This window comes from Gopherus flavomarginatus, chromosome 9, assembly GCF_025201925.1.
Source record: "Gopherus flavomarginatus isolate rGopFla2 chromosome 9, rGopFla2.mat.asm, whole genome shotgun sequence".
Classification (NCBI taxonomy): domain Eukaryota; kingdom Metazoa; phylum Chordata; order Testudines; family Testudinidae; genus Gopherus; species Gopherus flavomarginatus.
The window spans coordinates 26,049,615-26,067,247 of NC_066625.1; the positions used below are offsets into that span (position 1 = coordinate 26,049,615).

The 17,633-nt window shown below is 43.9% G+C and overlaps 1 protein-coding gene across 3 annotated transcripts in view; it reads right to left on the bottom strand.

Annotated features, from left to right (window-relative positions):
* ABAT (4-aminobutyrate aminotransferase) overlaps positions 1 to 17,633 on the bottom strand; it is a 154,128-nt gene that overhangs the window by 67,443 nt on the left and 69,052 nt on the right. For 2 of the 3 annotated variants that reach the window (XM_050966453.1, XM_050966455.1), the window contains 2 exons: positions 2,110 to 2,207; positions 1,243 to 1,272 (listed from right to left, as the gene is read on the bottom strand). In XM_050966453.1, coding sequence (XP_050822410.1) covers positions 1,243 to 1,272; positions 2,110 to 2,207 — 128 coding nt within the window. Of the gene's footprint in view, positions 1 to 1,242; positions 1,273 to 2,109; positions 2,208 to 3,333; positions 3,401 to 17,633 lie in introns of all 3 variants that reach the window. The other variant, XM_050966456.1, reaches the window with a different exon arrangement.

A 17,633-nucleotide genomic window follows, 5' to 3' on the forward strand; every position in this document is an offset into this window, starting at 1 on the left:
GACTCAATCTGTTCCTCTAATAATCCGCACACACTATATGTGTGGGGGGAAGGCCTTGCAAGTACCAGTTGGTGAGTAAAGTTGAACAATTGCAAGGGTGCAGTTTCTGCACATAAATCAAGTGTGCACATTGCAGAATTGCTCTTTTGATCAAAGAAATATATAGTTATATTGATAAACTTTTAAACTCAAAGATTGCAATGCTCATATCCTCTGCTTAATAGCAATTAAAAAAAACCCCACCACATTCAGTAGGACTCCCTAAAGAGGTAAATAATAAACAGACAATATGGTACACTGATTTCACAAAACATTTCAGCATTTAAAACCTGTTATAGAGTTATTTTCTATTAAACACTGTACAATAATTTAACCATCAAATACTACTGTCACAATTCAGGGCAACTGCACCTGTATTCCCCCTTCAGTGGCCCATTTCCCTATGTTACTCTCAGCAATGATAGTCTGCTTAAACAAACCTGCATCTCTCTCTTCAGAGGCTGGTAACAGACTGATTGCTACAGTTGTAAGTAACATACAGCTCTTTCTAAGCAAGCCTATTTTATTCTTAAGGTAAAAAGCATTACAAAGAAAACATAATAAAAACAATAAAAGAATCTACACATATGCTCAGAAGTTAACCAGAGACCACCACAACTCTAACACAGGCTCAGGCAAGAGCAGTCTTTCAACACCCCACCCTGGTGGCTTCCTTGTGGTTACAAGTTCATGACAACTTCAGCTCAGAACAAGCACACAGTTTTATAGGCCCCAGTAAGCCAAGTTCTTCCAATCCTTCCCTAAGGATGGGGCCTGCTGTGGACCAGAGTTCCTTTCCATTGGCTGTCAGTCTTTGGAGAAGTTGGTTTGAACTAGTATGTGTGTGTCCGGGGGGACGGAGGGGAGAAATAGCTTCAAAGGCTGATAATGGAGGAAGTATATTAGCATCCCCCTCCCTATTTGAAACTGTACATACAATGCCACAGTGACACATACACAACTGCACTTGTAATACAGTTTACTCCAAAGGTATTAAGCCCAATCCAATAATGTTTAACTTTATTGAATAAAGTTTATCTTAATTCCATAAGGTTTGTTCAGGATATTATCAATCTGTCACAACTACTCCTAGATTTAAATCTTTTTTTCCTAGTTTTGCAGCATGAACATAAAGCTAGAAAATCTGATTTTAAAATGGAAATGCTGAGAGATTGGCAGCAAAAAATAAATTTGATGAGTTACCTGTATTCCATTTAGCTGTTTCATTAACTCCTGAAAGGAAATAATAAAAAAAAATCAAGAGCATGATAAACATAGTTTGTACACTTCAACTGAACGGCTTTAATGATTCTATTAAATACTTGACTCTATCAGAAGGCAATAGTGTCCAGCTAATTGAAACCCTCATGCCACTTTCAAAACTTAATGTATCAATTTGTAATCAGCACAACCAGTCCTGTGCTCCAGCTGGAGGACTAGGAGACAAGCAAATACACTGTGCTCTCCTGCAGATAGGAGGTTTCATTAGACTCACTTGCTTCTAATTCTTAATACTAGCAATAGATGTTAGGAAACCAGGGAGTTAGACACAAAGGGCAAAATCTCCTCTCTGATCAGCCATTGCGAATCTTTACTCAGATACTCCGCCATCTCCCCAGCAGCTCCTTTAGTTGCCCCTCCTCCACATATTGCAGACCCTGATGCAACTGGACCACTTGCACCACTGAAGTTACACTGTAGAAGCAGAACTTTACAGGTGAGATCTTTCATGCAGATCTGGGAGGAGAGTTTTGTCTTAAAATATTTTGACATACACCTTTGCCTAACTTTTCATAATCTGATCTAAGTGTGTGCACAGTTATTTACTTGCTGCTAGGAACACTGGGGTTCTTCAGTGTTGTTTCTTCCATTTTAGTATCTCATTCTGGGGGTCTAGAAAGAAAATGGATTCTGTGTATTGTGTGATCATATTTATTTAGCAATAACAATAATCTTTAGCTCCCGGTTTTTATATATAAAGGCATGGTACTGTGTTTTGGTCAATCAAAATATGGCTAGGGGAATGTGGTGGGGTGGTGGAACTAAAACCACCTCACTTTGTGAACTTACTCTGGACCTAGGCCCAGGAACTTCTGTCTTCATTAACGGTCCATCATAATCAAAGTCCACATCAATTTTAGCTGCAGTTTGACTGATCAATCTGTGCCCTGTAAGAAATAAAAACAATGAAAAAAAAAAAAAACTAAATTAAACTCCCCCTGAGAATAAATATCCAATTCTTCTTCTTTATAAGAATATCCATTAGCTGAAGATATCTATGTTGTACTCTGTGAAGAAAAAACTTTCAGGGCCTGATTCTGATCTTGTACCAATGTAAATTAAGAGTAACTTCAAGGAAGACAATAGCATTATCCCAGTACAAGTGAGATCAGAAATGGGCCTCCCCAGCTCTGCACTAGAGAAGAGGAGACAGTCTACTTTGTAGAGAAGGGGGAAAGGGAGTCAGGAATCCTAGGTTCTATTTCTGTCTCTGCTACTGACTTGATGTGTTACATTGAGCAAGTCTATCCCTGGACTCTCATCTGTAAGATGGGAGTGATTCACTGCCTGCAGAAGTGCAGTGACCATTTGAAAATTCCCATGGAGTCCTCAAATGAAAGGTCTTACGTTATGCTCAGTAATAATTCTAAGGGTGTAAAAGAAGATGTGTATATCAGAAAAATGACTTTGTTAAACAAATGAATACTGCATGACGAAGACAGCATGCACTGCAGCTCAGAGAGCTGGATCATATTGTGGTTATCTTTATTCTGACCTATGGGTAGACTGCTGCTCTGTAGCCATGCGTGTAATGGAGGAACGACAGCAGACCTGACATCTCTAATGAAGCAGAAAGGCAGAAAACTACCATGCTTCATCAGTAATAGACTGCTTCAGTTTTTTAAAGGAACTTCTACAAAATACACCTCTACCTCGACATAATGCTCTCCTCAGGAGCCAAAAAATCTTCCTGCGTTATAGATGAAACTGCGTTATATTGAACTTGCTTTGATCCGCTGGAGTGTGCAGCCCCTCCCCCCCGGAGCACTGCTTTACCGCATTATATCCAAATTCGTGTTATATCGGATCGTGTTATATCAAGGTAGAAGTGTATAGGATTTGCATGTGGCTTTTTCTATTGTCCACACCAAAACTGTAAGATGTAATATTCAAGAGCAAAACAGTTCACGGGATACAATCTAAGCAGTATTTACTGAGTAAAATCTGAGGCATTCACATGTGATGAAAAAGAGCAAGGCAAATCTTGTAGGATCTTAAGGTTTTTAAACTTACATCATATTCAAGGAAACGTTATCAGTGGAGTTTCTGGTCAAGGGTCCACATTAATTTCCTGTGTATACTGATATGAACACAAAGTATTAAGAGTGCCAAAGTATGTAATAAGCAGTACTTACAGATCAAAAGTGCTAAGCAAAGTAAACTTTGCAAACCTGATATTGCTAACAGTTAGCAGCAATAGAAGCGTGCTCTACATTTGTGATGCTCTGTACAAATACTAATTAATCAATCAGCCCTTAGCAACAGAGTATCCTCCTCTTACACAGATTATTTGTAGATTATACCCCTAAAATCATCCCATCAATTTGCAGCATACATTCGAAAATGTTTAATAAATACCAATTTCCTTAATAGCTAGATCCTATTATACATACATGAGATTTTATCCAATAATAGACAACTGTCCAATACTGATTTACTTCACTGAATGTCTGATGTAAAACATTAAGTGTATATTCAGAGTGAGTATAAAATGCATTTGTTGTGAATTTTTCTATGTTCCTGTTAGAGGGCAGACAAATGAACTGCAACAACTGAGCACTAGAGGATATTTAAAGTGATACATACTCTGAGAAGTCCCTTGCCATGTTCAGGGATGCAGGCCAAAACTGTTTCAATGTTACATTTTTCCAGATTATAATTTGACACTTCACAATTAAACAAAAGCAATACTTTATTTATTTATATCTCCTGTCACTTAAGAGCAGGGTGCCTGAAGTCAAGAAACAAAGGGATGTAGAACCAATGTAGGAGCCTGAAGGCCACACATGGGTTGATTAGTTTCTCATTGGAACCAGAGTCTTTCCACTGCCTTTATTAGGAGTTGGACTAGCCCCATAGTTTCCATATAATTTTCATTATTACAGTAGCTTTTATCTGCAGATCTCAAAACCTTTTATACAGGTGAGCATCCCCCTCCTCACTTTACACATGGGAAAACCAAAGTACAGAGAGGTTAAGCAATAAGAATTGGGAGGCCCATCTGTGCTCAGGTCAACAGGTGAGAAGTCATTTTATGGAGTGGATTTCTGATTTCCTGGCAGGGAAGATGTGGGTGTCAGGAGGTGGTTCCAGCAATCAAGATGGGAGATGATCAGGGCTCAGATGAGTATTATAGCAGCCAGGATACATAAAGTGTAGCACCTTTGAAAGAAAGCATAGGAAGAAACAACAAGCTTTTGAGGACATGGCCTGGATGTATGGGGAGGAGCAGAAGAGGATGAAGATAGCCCCTAAGTGACAAGTCTGGACGAAAGGGAGGCTGCTTGTGTAGCCATCAGAATATGAGGAAGTAGAGTGAGCTAACAAGCTCAGTGTAGGCTGTTGCCTGTCCCTAAGCCCAGGAAGGACTAACACCATCGCCGAAGTCTGAACAGACCCCTCCTTCAGGGCACAAATTCAAAACACAAGACTCACAAAGTAACACTAAAACAAAGCTATTGCCATGACCGAAGTAGGCTGTAGGGGCATAGAACCTTTTCCATTGCATCACCCCTGCCACAGGAGCCCACTTCCTTCTTGCAGCTCCCTCCTTCATCTGAGCTCTCTCAGCCACTTGTCCCTTCACAGCTGGATCTGAATCCAAGAGCTGGCTGTTCCCGGTTCCCAAGCCCTCCCAGTCCCAAGGGGCAAACTACCCTGTTACACTTGGACCTAGCCATGTTAAGTTCTAAACATGCATGTTTGTAATCTCCATTAAAGTAGGATGGGAGTTACATCCACAGCAAGGAGAGTACAGATGCCAGAGCATTACCAGGAAACCAAGAAAAAAAGACAAGTTTGTCTCTGTACTCTTCAACTACAGCAAAATTATTAACTGTACAACCAAACTAACATTCTCATCCACAGTTTTTGCTGCGGGGTATCCAAGGGCCATTCCCCAAGCAACTTATCTGCTGTCAATTAATCTCAATTGGTGTAACTGATTCAGAGCTTTTGTAGCATCACTCCTACACCAGGTCAATACCTGGTAAATGGATGCTAGCTGGATTCATCAGAGCACAGGTAGAAGTTACCACTCAACAATATCACATTGAGTGCCAGGAACAGATCTGTCAATCACCCCTAAAGTGAAACGCAACACAGCAGGGCCGCCCAGAGGGAGGGCAAGTGGGGCAATTTGCCCCAGGCCACACAGGAGCCCCCACGAGACTATAGTATTCTATAATATTGCAACTTTTTTTTATGGAAGGGGCCCCTGAAATTGCTTTGCCCCAGACCCCCTGAATCCTCTGGGCAGCCCTGCAACAGAGTGTACCAGAGCTCCAGAAAGATGAACATATGGGAAGGCAGGCAAATACCCAGGTATGTGGAAAGCATCCTGTAGCAGAGTGCAGTATTATCAGCTGTCTAACCCTCTACTTTTCTACAGATAAATTATACTGCGGAAAAATAATACAGAATTCCACAGCTCCATCCTGGAGGCTCACTTTCCCCCACAAGATTTGAGATTCAGAAGAGGCTTGAGAAGCTTAGAGTCATTTTGCTTGAAATAAGTATTTAGTAAAAGAAATAATGGAAGGAATCTCAGACCTGCATTTCTCAGCAGAAATTTTACATTTTGAATAGAACCATTTGGCCAAGATTTTCAGAAATGACTTGTAATTTTATATGCCTCCGTTTTTGCGTGCCCAACTTGAGACACCTTGAAGAGGTCTGATTTTCAAAAAGTGCTCAGCACCCAGCCTCAACTGGTAGCCATGTTTAACTTATCTCTAGTTGAGTTCTCAACTGCTGCTCACTTTGGAAAATCTAGGCCACTGAGTACAGTTATTCTCATCAGTTTTAATTCTGAGTGCTACACCTTAGTTTAAGTGACAACACCATAAAGAAGTGCATTATTAATGAGCTTTGTTTGGAAAGCAATGTCACTCCCTTTTTGTACCACTCCTGTTTAGCAATGGTATAAATAGTGGGCTGCACGACAAAGTAGTTTCACCAGAGAAGTTACTGGATATAAAAGTTCTGATGTTCATTAAAAGCAACATAATTCATAGCCGATAAGGGCTGTACATTTAGTAGCTCAGCTATAAAGTCACAAAGATTAAAAGGCAGATAATAGACTAAAATAACCTTTAATTTTGCCCTCAGAAAATGAGATCACAACGTACCCTATGACACAAATTGATCCTCTCTTCCTCCAGCACTGCAGTTTTCCTTGGCAAATAGCTCTATTTCTCTTCCCTCAGTCCCACACCTTCCAAACATCTATTTACTGCCTTAGTCTCTCCTTCAGTCTGCCCTGCCCTCTCTCTCTGCACAGGAACACATCACCTACTTCAAAGACAAGATCCTCTGCAGTCTCCCTCCCCAATTCCCTTTTCCTCCTTCCCAGTGTCACTACAGCTCTCTCTTATTTGCACCAGCCTATGTATCCAATCCAGCTTTTTATAACTTTCAACAAACAGCCAATTAGCTAATGAAGACAGGAAAGGCGTGGGTACAGTGATTCAAACCCCTTCACAGGGACATAGTACTACTTTTCCGCCTTCTTGGATGTAGGCGGAATGGAAGGCAGGGACTCCTGGGTGGACAGGCAATGCGACCTGGGCTGGGGAGGAGGAGAGGATGACACTGAAGAGGTTGTCGGATTCCCCAGTTAGTTTCTTGACCTCCAAATTCAGGCTGGAAGCCACCCTCTTGAGCAGGCCTTGGCATAGGTGCCAACTTTTCCTGGCGCTGCTGGGTGCTCAATCCCCCCTCCCCCAGCTCCACCCTGACTCCACCCCTGCCCTGCCCCATTCCAATCCCTTCCCCAAAGCCCCCAACCCAACTTCACTCTCTCCCTGCCCCTATTGGACTCCTTCCCCAAATCCCCGCCCCAGCCCACCTCTTCCCTGAGAACACCATATTCCCTCTCCTCCCTCTCCCTCCTACCACTTGCTGCTGCAAAACAGCAGCTCTGCGGTGGCAACCACTGGGAGCTAGGGGGAGAAGAGGAGCCGCGGTGCACTCAGGGGAGGAGGCGGAGTGGAGGCGGAGGTGAACTGGGTCGGGGAGCTAGCAGTGGGTGCAGAATAAGCACCTATGGGCCTTAGTGCTTCCTGAAGTCATGGGGGGTGGGAGGGACTATTGATTTGTGAGGGCTCTGCCACCACCTCATCCAGGGATGACGAGGACGACTGAACCACTGGAGGGTGGGGAGCATCCCCTTCCTCAATTGAGGACTGCTCTGTGGCCTCTGGAGCCTCCCGCGAAGCTCCCGCATCCGACTCAGTACCATGTTCCAACTCTGGTGCCAGCTGTGCTGGGGGTGTCCAATGCAGCCTGGAAGAAGCGATGGGAGTAAGATGCCGGTATAACAGGTACACTCCCACAGGTTCCAGCATTGCCATGGGGCAGGCCATTGCCCTTGACCCCATGTTGGTGCTGCAGGCGCCCTGGCGAGTTCCCGTCTGGAAGGCAATTTGCCCTTTACAGGGGAAATGTTGAACTGGCCCTCCGACCTGGACTACTGCCTTTCTGGTGACCAGGGCAAGGCCGTCAATGCTCGAGTCTGTCAACTGTCCCTCGTCGGCACCAGCATGAAGAAAGCGAGGACTGGAGCCTGCCTGAAGAACAGTACCAGGACCCCGGCAACCGGTACCATGACCAGGAATGATCCCGTACTGGAGGGAACCGATGCCTGGGAAACCTGTGAGGCGATGGTGATTGGCACCTTGCCGATCTCTGGCGGGAGAACGTAAGCTACTGTCAGTATGAGGATTGGTGCTGTGACTCCGGAGTCCCATGTCTTGTTGGTGGGGACCATGGCATCAGAGATGTAGACCTCCTGGCTGGAGACTGAGGCTGCAGTGCCAGGTTCCTGGGCCGTGGCAAAGGGGAATGATGCCTGAGGTCCAGAGACGCTCCACTGCTTTCGGGGGTGGCCCCATAACTGGCCTGGCCATCGGGACCAGTGTCATGGCAGAACCCGACATGCGGCCAGGAGTCTGCGGTGCCGGTCGGCCTAAATCTTCTTTGGCCGCCGGGCCGGCTTTGGGCGCAGATGGTCCGCTACCGCTCCCCAGAGTCGGAGGCGGGTCCTTGCCTGGGCAAAGTGGTCCCACCACAGCAGTATTCCCGAGAGCCTCCGTAATGGGCATGAGGCCTAACACAGGTCCTTTGCCCAAAGTTCCCTTCTTGCATGGTGCCAGCGGACCAGTCGACTTACACTGCTTCTTTGGTACGAGTGAGGGGGAATGGTGCCAGGCAGATTCTGGTGCGGGCGGTGCACTGCATGGTGAAGCCAAAGTAGCGGGCATGGAGTCTAAGTGTGAGGGCTCTGATGTTGGGTCAGAGCAGCCTCCATGAGGAGGGCCCTCAATCAAATGTCCTGGTCTTTCTGAGTCCGGGGGTGAAAGTTTTTGCAGATCCATCCCTTGTCTTTTCTATGGGATTCCCCCAGACACTTTAAACAGCTATCGTGAGGGTCACTGATGGGCATTAGCTGGCTGTACTCAAAACATGGCTTGAAGCCTGGGGAACAGGGCATGCCCTGCTCCGGTACAAAGTCCCAGTTGGGACTCTAACTACTAAACTACTACTGAAACACATAACAACTAACTAATCACTCAACTAAATAAAGGAGAATGATCTAAACAATGAAGAACCGCTAATGCTCTTGCGATGCAAGACCAGACGCTCCAACCAACAGCTGCGGGCGGAAAGAAGCAACTGAGAGCGCGTACGGCCGGCATGAGCGCAGCACTCCAGAGGGCCCCACAGCCAACCCTATGGATATCACTAAGGGAGAAATCTCTGACAACTGTGCATTTGGGCGTGCACACACCTAGAATGGAATCAAAATAAGCAAGCACTCGAAAAAGAAAGGAAAGTTTTAGGAGAGTTTTTTAAGTTTAGAGATACTACAGAAGGGTCAGACTATGATACCCTTTGCCACATTAAAAACATCAAAGAATCCTGTGGCACCTTATAGACTAACAGACGTTTTGGAGCATGAGCTTTCGTGGGTGAATACCCACTTCCTCAGATGCATGTAATGGAAATATCCAGGGGCAGGTATATATATGTGTGCTAGCAAGCAAGCTAGAGATAACGAGGTCAGTTCAATCAGGGAGGATGAGGCCCTGTTCTAGCAGTTGAGGTGTGAAAACCAAGAGAGGAGAAACTGGTTCTGTAATTGGCAAGCCATTCACAGTCTTTGTTCAATCCTGAGCTGATGGTGTCAAATTTGCAGATGAACTGAAGCTCAGCAGTTTCTCTTTGAAGTCTGGTCCTGAAGTTTTTTTGCTGCAGGATGGCCACCTTAAGGTCTGCTATAGTGTGGCCAGGGAGGTTGAAGTGCTCTCCTACAGGTTTTTGTATATTGCCATTCCTAATGTCTGATTTGTGTCCATTTATCCTTTTCCGTAGAGACTGTCCAGTTTGGCCGATGTACATAGCAGAGGGGCATTGCTGGCATATGATGGCGTATATTACATTGGTGGATGTGCAGGTGAATGAACCAGTGATGGTGTGGCTGATCTGGTTAGGTCCTGTGATGGTGTCGCTGGTGTAGATATGTGGGCAGAGTTGGCATCGAGGTTTGTTGCATGGATTGGTTCCTGAGCTAGAGTTATTATGGTGTGGTGTGCAGTTACTGGTGAGAATATGTTTCAGGTTGGCAGGTTGTCTGTGGGCAAGGATTGGCCTGCCACCCAAGGCCTGTGAAAGTGTGGGATCATTATCCAGGATGGGTTGTAGATCCTTGATGATGCGTTGGAGGGGTTTTAGCTGGGGGCTGTATGTGATGGCCAGTGGAGTCCTGTTGGTTTCTCTCTTGGGTTTGTCTTGCAGTAGGAGGCTTCTGGGTACACGTCTGGCTCTGTTGATCTGTTTCCTTATTTCCTCGTGCGGGTATTGTAGTTTTGAGAATGCTTGGTGGAGATTTTGTAGGTGTTGGTCTCTGTCTGAGGGGTTAGAGCAGATGCGGTTGTACCTCAGTGCTTGGCTGTAGACAATGGATCGTGTGATGTGCCCGGGATGGAAGCTGGAGGCATGAAGGTAGGCATAGCGGTCGGTGGGTTTTCGATATAGGGTGGTGTTAATGTGACCATCACTTATTTGCACCGTGGTGTCAAGAAAGTGGACCTCCCGTGTAGATTGGTCCAGGCTGAGGTTGATGGTGGGGTGGAAGCTGTTGAAATCATGGTGGAATTTTTCCAGAGTCTCCTTCCCATGGGTCCAGATGATGAAGATGTCATCAATGTAGCGTAGATAGAGAAGGGGTGTGAGTGGACGAGAGCTGAGGAAGCGTTGTTCCAGGTCGGCCATGAAGATATTGGCATATTGTGGGGCCATGCGGGTGCCCATAGCAGTGCCACTGATCTGGAGATATATATTGTCATCAAATTTGAAATAGTTGTGTGTAAGTATAAAGGCACAGAGCTCAGCAGCCAGTTGTGCTGTGGCATCATCAGGGATAGTGTTCCTGACAGCTTGTATTCCATCTGTGTGTGGGATGTTTGTGTAGAGAGCCTCTACATCCATGGTGGCTAGGATGGTGTTTTCTGGGAGGTCACCAATGCATTGTAGTTTCCTCAGGAAATCAGTGGTGTCACGGAGATAGCTGGGAGTGCTGGTGGCATAGGGTCTGAGTAGAGAGTCCATATATCCAGATAGTCCTTCAGTGAGAGTGCCAATGCCCGAGATGATGGGGCGTCCAGGATTTCCGGGTTTGTGGATCTTGGGTAGTAGATAGAATAACCCTGGTCGGGGCTCTAGGGGTATGTTGATTTCTTCTGGTGTTAGTGTAGGGAGTGTCCTGAGTAGATGCTGTAGTTTCTTAGTGTATTCCTCAGTGGGATCTGAGGGAAGTGGCCTGTAGAATTTGGTATTGGAGAGTTGTCTGGCTGCCTCCTTTTGATAGTCAGACCTGTTCATGATGACAACGGCACCTCCTTTATCAGCCTCTTTGATGATAATGTCAGGGTGGTTTCTGAGGCTGTGGATGGCATTGCGTTCTGCACGACTTAGGTTGTGAGGCAAGCGATGTTGTTGTTCCACGATTTCTGCCTGTGCACGCCGGCGGAAGCATTCAATGTATAGGTCCAGGCTGTCATTTCGACCCTCAGGAGGAGTCCATGTGGAGTTCTTTTTCTTGTGCTGTTGGTGGGAGGGCACCTGCGTATCAGTGCACTGTTCAGTGTTGTCCTGGAAGTATTCTTTGAGTTGGAGACGGCGAAAGTAGGCTTCCAGATCGCCACAGAACTGTATCATGTTGGTGGAGGTGGCAGGGCAGAAAGAGAGTCCCCGAGATAGGACAGACTTTTCTTCTGGGCTGAGTGTGTAGTTGGATAGATTGACGATATTGCTGGGTGGGTTAGGGGTACCACTGTTGTGGCCCCATGTGGCAGGTAGGAGTTTAGACAGCTTACAGTCCTTTTTCCTTTGAAGAGAGGTGAAGTGAGTAATGTAGATCTCCTGTCTTATTCTAGTGAAGTCCGTTTGTACAGAAGTTTGGTTATTAATGAGAGTCTCCAGGTTGGAGAGCTCTTTTTTGATGTTTTCCTGTTTGCTGTATAGGATGCTGATCAGGTGGTTCCTCAGTTTTTTTGATAAGAGTATGACATAATCTCTCACTGTGGTCTGTGTAGTATGTAGATAGCAGTGGATTTTTTACCTTTAGTCCATTTGGTATGATGTCCATCCGTTTGCATTTGGAAAGGAAGATGATATCTGTCTGTATTTGTGCAAGTTTCTTCATGAGGTTGATGGATTTCCATTCCATACGGCTAAATGCAGTGCCTTGCATGGTGTCAAGTATCAGAGGGTAGCCGTGTTAGTCTGGATCTGTAAAAGCAGCAAAGAATCCTGTGGCACCTTATAGACTAACAGACGTTTTGGAGCATGAGCTTTCGTGGGTGAATACCCACTTCCTCAGATGCATGTAATGGAAATATCCAGGGGCAGGTATATATATGTGTGCTAGCAAGCAAGCTAGAGATAACGAGGTCAGTTCAATCAGGGAAGATGAGGGCCTGTTCTAGCAGTTGAGGTGTGAAAACCAAGAGAGGAGAAACTGGTTCTGTAATTGGCAAGCCATTCACAGTCTTTGTTCAATCCTGAGCTGATGGTGTCAAATTTGCAGATGAACTGAAGCTCAGCAGTTTCTCTTTGAAGTCTGGTCCTGAAGTTTTTTTGCTGCAGGATGGCCACCTTAAGGTCTGCTATAGTGTGGCCAGGGAGGTTGAAGTGCTCTCCTACAGGTTTTTGTATATTGCCATTCCTAATGTCTGATTTGTGTCCATTTATCCTTTTCCGTAGAGACTGTCCAGTTTGGCCGATGTAGAATCTAAACGGGAGGTCCACTTTCTTGACACCACGGTGCAAATAAGTGATGGTCACATTAACACCACCCTATATCGAAAACCCACCGACCGCTATGCCTACCTTCATGCCTCCAGCTTCCATCCCGGGCACATCACACGATCCATTGTCTACAGCCAAGCACTGAGGTACAACCGCATCTGCTCTAACCCCTCAGACAGAGACCAACACCTACAAAATCTCCACCAAGCATTCTCAAAACTACAATACCCGCACGAGGAAATAAGGAAACAGATCAACAGAGCCAGACGTGTACCCAGAAGCCTCCTACTGCAAGACAAACCCAAGAGAGAAACCAACAGGACTCCACTGGCCATCACATACAGCCCCCAGCTAAAACCCCTCCAACGCATCATCAAGGATCTACAACCCATCCTGGATAATGATCCCACACTTTCACAGGCCTTGGGTGGCAGGCCAATCCTTGCCCACAGACAACCTGCCAACCTGAAACATATTCTCACCAGTAACTGCACACCACACCATAATAACTCTAGCTCAGGAACCAATCCATGCAACAAACCTCGATGCCAACTCTGCCCACATATCTACACCAGCGACACCATCACAGGACCTAACCAGATCAGCCACACCATCACTGGTTCATTCACCTGCACATCCACCAATGTAATATACGCCATCATATGCCAGCAATGCCCCTCTGCTATGTACATCGGCCAAACTGGACAGTCTCTACGGAAAAGGATAAATGGACACAAATCAGACATTAGGAATGGCAATATACAAAAACCTGTAGGAGAGCACTTCAACCTCCCTGGCCACACTATAGCAGACCTTAAGGTGGCCATCCTGCAGCAAAAAAACTTCAGGACCAGACTTCAAAGAGAAACTGCTGAGCTTCAGTTCATCTGCAAATTTGACACCATCAGCTCAGGATTGAACAAAGACTGTGAATGGCTTGCCAATTACAGAACCAGTTTCTCCTCTCTTGGTTTTCACACCTCAACTGCTAGAACAGGGCCTCATCCTCCCTGATTGAACTGACCTCGTTATCTCTAGCTTGCTTGCTAGCACACATATATATACCTGCCCCTGGATATTTCCATTACATGCATCTGAGGAAGTGGGTATTCACCCACGAAAGCTCATGCTCCAAAACGTCTGTTAGTCTATAAGGTGCCACAGGATTCTTTGCTGCTTTTACAGATCCAGACTAACACGGCTACCCTCTGATATTAAAAACATCTTGAGCCATGAGTGGCCCCACCAACTTCAATGAGACTACTTGTATGGTGAGGCACTAGCCAAATCTGTTAAGTATTGTAATCTGGCCTTAATAATAATATTCATCTGAAAATTTTCCTTTTAATTTCAGCCAGACTCTCCAAGTAAACATACTTGTTCTGAAGGCCATTCAAGGTTTGCTACCTAGTTTAACAATCAAAGCATGCTCAGAAAAAAACAAACATGTATGCTTCCTTAAGGACAGACACATTACAACTACCCCAGTAACGCACTCCCCACTTGCAAAATGGGGGAGGGGGATTTGTAAAGCACTGAGAGCTAGGTATTCTATCCATCCCTTGGATTTATTTTATTTATAATTGTTTAATAAAATAAAAATCTAATGTCAACTCCATGGGCAAATTCTGCTCTGGACGGTGCAGCAAAGGAAGCAAAAGGTGTTTCCCAGTGCATCCGCCTTAACATAAATCTCACCAGCCAGGACAAGAGCTACACTGTGGGGAAGCTATCTGGAGTATTCTCTGCTGCTCCCCTGGCTAGTGGTTTTCACAGCATAAGTCACTAAGGATTCATTTCTTTCAGCAGCTAGATTTATTGCATAGTGAAATTGATCTACATTGCACTGCTTTTCAGAGGTTCTGAGCACTTCTGAGAAATCAGGCCATATACTGAAGAAAACAGACTAGGTGCAGATTAAGAACACCTTTTGAAAACACTCACTTCAAAAGCAATAATCCATAGGTAACTGTGCATATGCGCTCTCTCTCTCTCTCTCTCTCTTTGAAGGGATCAGTTTAGGAAAAAAAAAGTACATTACAGCATTCCAAGGAATACTGAAAGGAAAAACAATAAAATACTCAGCAGAGCAGCAAAGAGCTAAGCAAGGGTCATTCCCACCCCTTTTTGTTGTTGGTATTTATGCAAAAGTTTCTGTGAACTAGATATTTGCTAAGGGCACGTAATAGTACTTTAAAAACGAACAACTGTACTGTGCAGTGCTGTATAAATTTACATTGTCATAGCTCATGTGTCTTATTGTATGACTAAACTAAATCTCTGGTACACAGTGCAGGAATTATTCAACTGATCTGAAAACATGTTACTGCTCCCCAGTTAACACAATCGTCCTTGTGCCTTAAAGGTGATTTCATCAAATTAGAAATGTTGATCAATTTGTGGAACAGGTTTTTTTGTTGTTGTTGTTTTTTGTTTGTTTGTTTTTTTAATAAAACCTTTTCGGGGCAGTTTAACCAAACTATCTTAATTTTCAGTAATCCTGACCCATTTGAAAATGAGACATGCAAATATCAATTTTCTCCATTTGTTTGCTGTTGTCTGCAATATATTACACTTCATTTTCCACCAAAGGCAAATAACTTTTAGATTGTTTCACAGATATAATATACAAATGCATTTTTTACTCATTTTCTAAACAAGAAGCCTACATATCCTGTTAACAGAGCACCTGGATTTATGAGAACCTGTGTAATGGCAGATTTGATTTATTACTCTCTACTATTTCAGAAGGAATCTCTCCCCTTCTCCTTATCATTACACCTTCCCCCCGCCCCTTTGAAATTGAGAAGCTTTGCCATATGCAACACAATCGAATTCCCTTCTCTTCTTGGGTTGAAAACTGAAGAGATGTCCAGGTGGGAGGGGGGAACCTAACAAAGCCTTTGGTGAATTAGTCCCAGTTTGGCTTCAGACAGATATATTTTCTGACTATCAATACCTGTAAATTTGTTTTAACTTCTGGCCACTTTGAGCAAGTGCTGGGCAGATTATGGATGCACAGTAGCTCACACATATTTTAGCAGTGCCAAGAACAGATATATTCTCTCAGCCTTGCAGTATTCCATGTTCCCACTTACACAGGACATGCATTTTTGTTTAAAAAGGAAACAAAATTTTTAACTGAAGTAAATCATGAGTCTGTGCACATATACTTTCATGACAATTCTGAGAGGCTGATTTGCTGATCTCTTGTGTCTTATCTGAATATCATCATAGTCAAGTTCTAGAATAAATTTGCATAGGGAAGTAAGTAAAGAGCTCTCACCTTAACAGCTAGGAAACAGATTAAACCAGGGGTCAGCAATCTTTCAGAAGTGGTGTGCTGAGTCTTCATTTATTCACTCTAACTTAAGGTTTTGCGTGCCAGTAATACATTTTAACGTTTTTAGAAGATCTCTTTCTATAAGCCTATAATATATAACTAAACTATTGTTGTATGTAAAGTAAATAAGATTTTTTAAAATGTTTAAGAAGCTTCATTTAAAATTAAATTAAAATGCAGAGCCCCCAGGACCGGTGGCCAGGACTTGGACAATGCGAGTGCCACTGAAAACCAGCTCGCATGCCGCCTTTGGCACCCGTGCCACAGGTTGCCTACCCCTGGATTAAACTATTGTCAAGATGGCCCAGAAAGCACATTTGCATATTGCTCAGGTCAAATCCTACAACAAGACCTGGGGACAGATGCTCAACTCATGTAAATGGTCAAAACTCCATTGAAGTCAATGAAACTGTGATAATTTGCACCAGCTGAGGAATCTCCCTCCAAGCTAGTCTGACACAGCACTGTTGTACTGAAAGAAGAGATACTGATGCTGCACTGTTAGAGGTGATGTCCTTCAGATGATGTGTTAAATACAGGTCCCTTCTGAAGGACACTGTCCAGACAAAATTTAAGGAGCCCAGGCCAATTTGTAAAAGAGTAAGAGATAAAAATTTTCTGCACAAAGATTCCCACTCATGTCCAAAATGGTGTCCATTATTCCTGAGCGCATAATGGTTTACACATTGACCCACATGTTTGCAGCTTTATCATTATCTATATTGTTACAGAATGTTGTGGATCTTTTCATCCTGGAGGGATCCCATAAACCCAAATAGACTAAGCAAAAACAGAATAAGTTCTAGGAATTTTATGGCTTGTCAGAACTCTCTCCAAAGTCTTTGCTCTCTGTAACTGGTCTTATATCCAATTGAGTTAGGACCTACCAGATAATTACTTGTTATGTTTAATGTTATGGTTATTTTTAATGAACTTTTGTTCTATATATCCAAACAAGAGAGACTTGCACACTGAGATTATAACCAGATCCCAAACTACATTTCCCAACAAGTCTGATATTTTAATATTAATGTAACCTGCAAAAGGAAAGCAACAGGAGTACTGGAGTTGCTCTGAAAATCAGGCACATAAAATGGAAGTGACCTACCTCTGGGCACCAGATTTTGAAAAATGTGGCCTTTGTCCTTAAAAGTTAACTGTAATTGCGTGGTTGAAAAAAAAAAAAACAACAACAACACAGTTTTAGGTGTTCCCTGCTCCCGATTATTAATACTGTCTTTACTATTATAGGATGCTCACACATGTGAAATGTCACTGGGGTTATGTTACAGCCTCACTCCTCAGAACTAGAAAGCATTAGCGTCTGAAACTTCCCTCCAACAATCCCATGTACTTTGCATACTTATGCTGACCATTTGCCAGTAGCAGACTAAGTGCTTGTCTACATGGGAAAGTTTTATCATTTATGCTGATGTTGTTACACCAGTATAACCGCCTGTGTGAACACTTTTATCTTGGTCTAAGAGTGGTTTTTTTGGTTTAGTTTAAACTTCTCTGAATGTGACATAAGATAAACAAACAAACAAAACAAAATGAAAGAAACAAAGAAAGAAAAGACCACTCTTAGACTAGAATAAGAGTGGCTGTGCAGTGGCATACTGGCGAGTTAAATTCACAGGTTTACTTTACAGCAGTATAA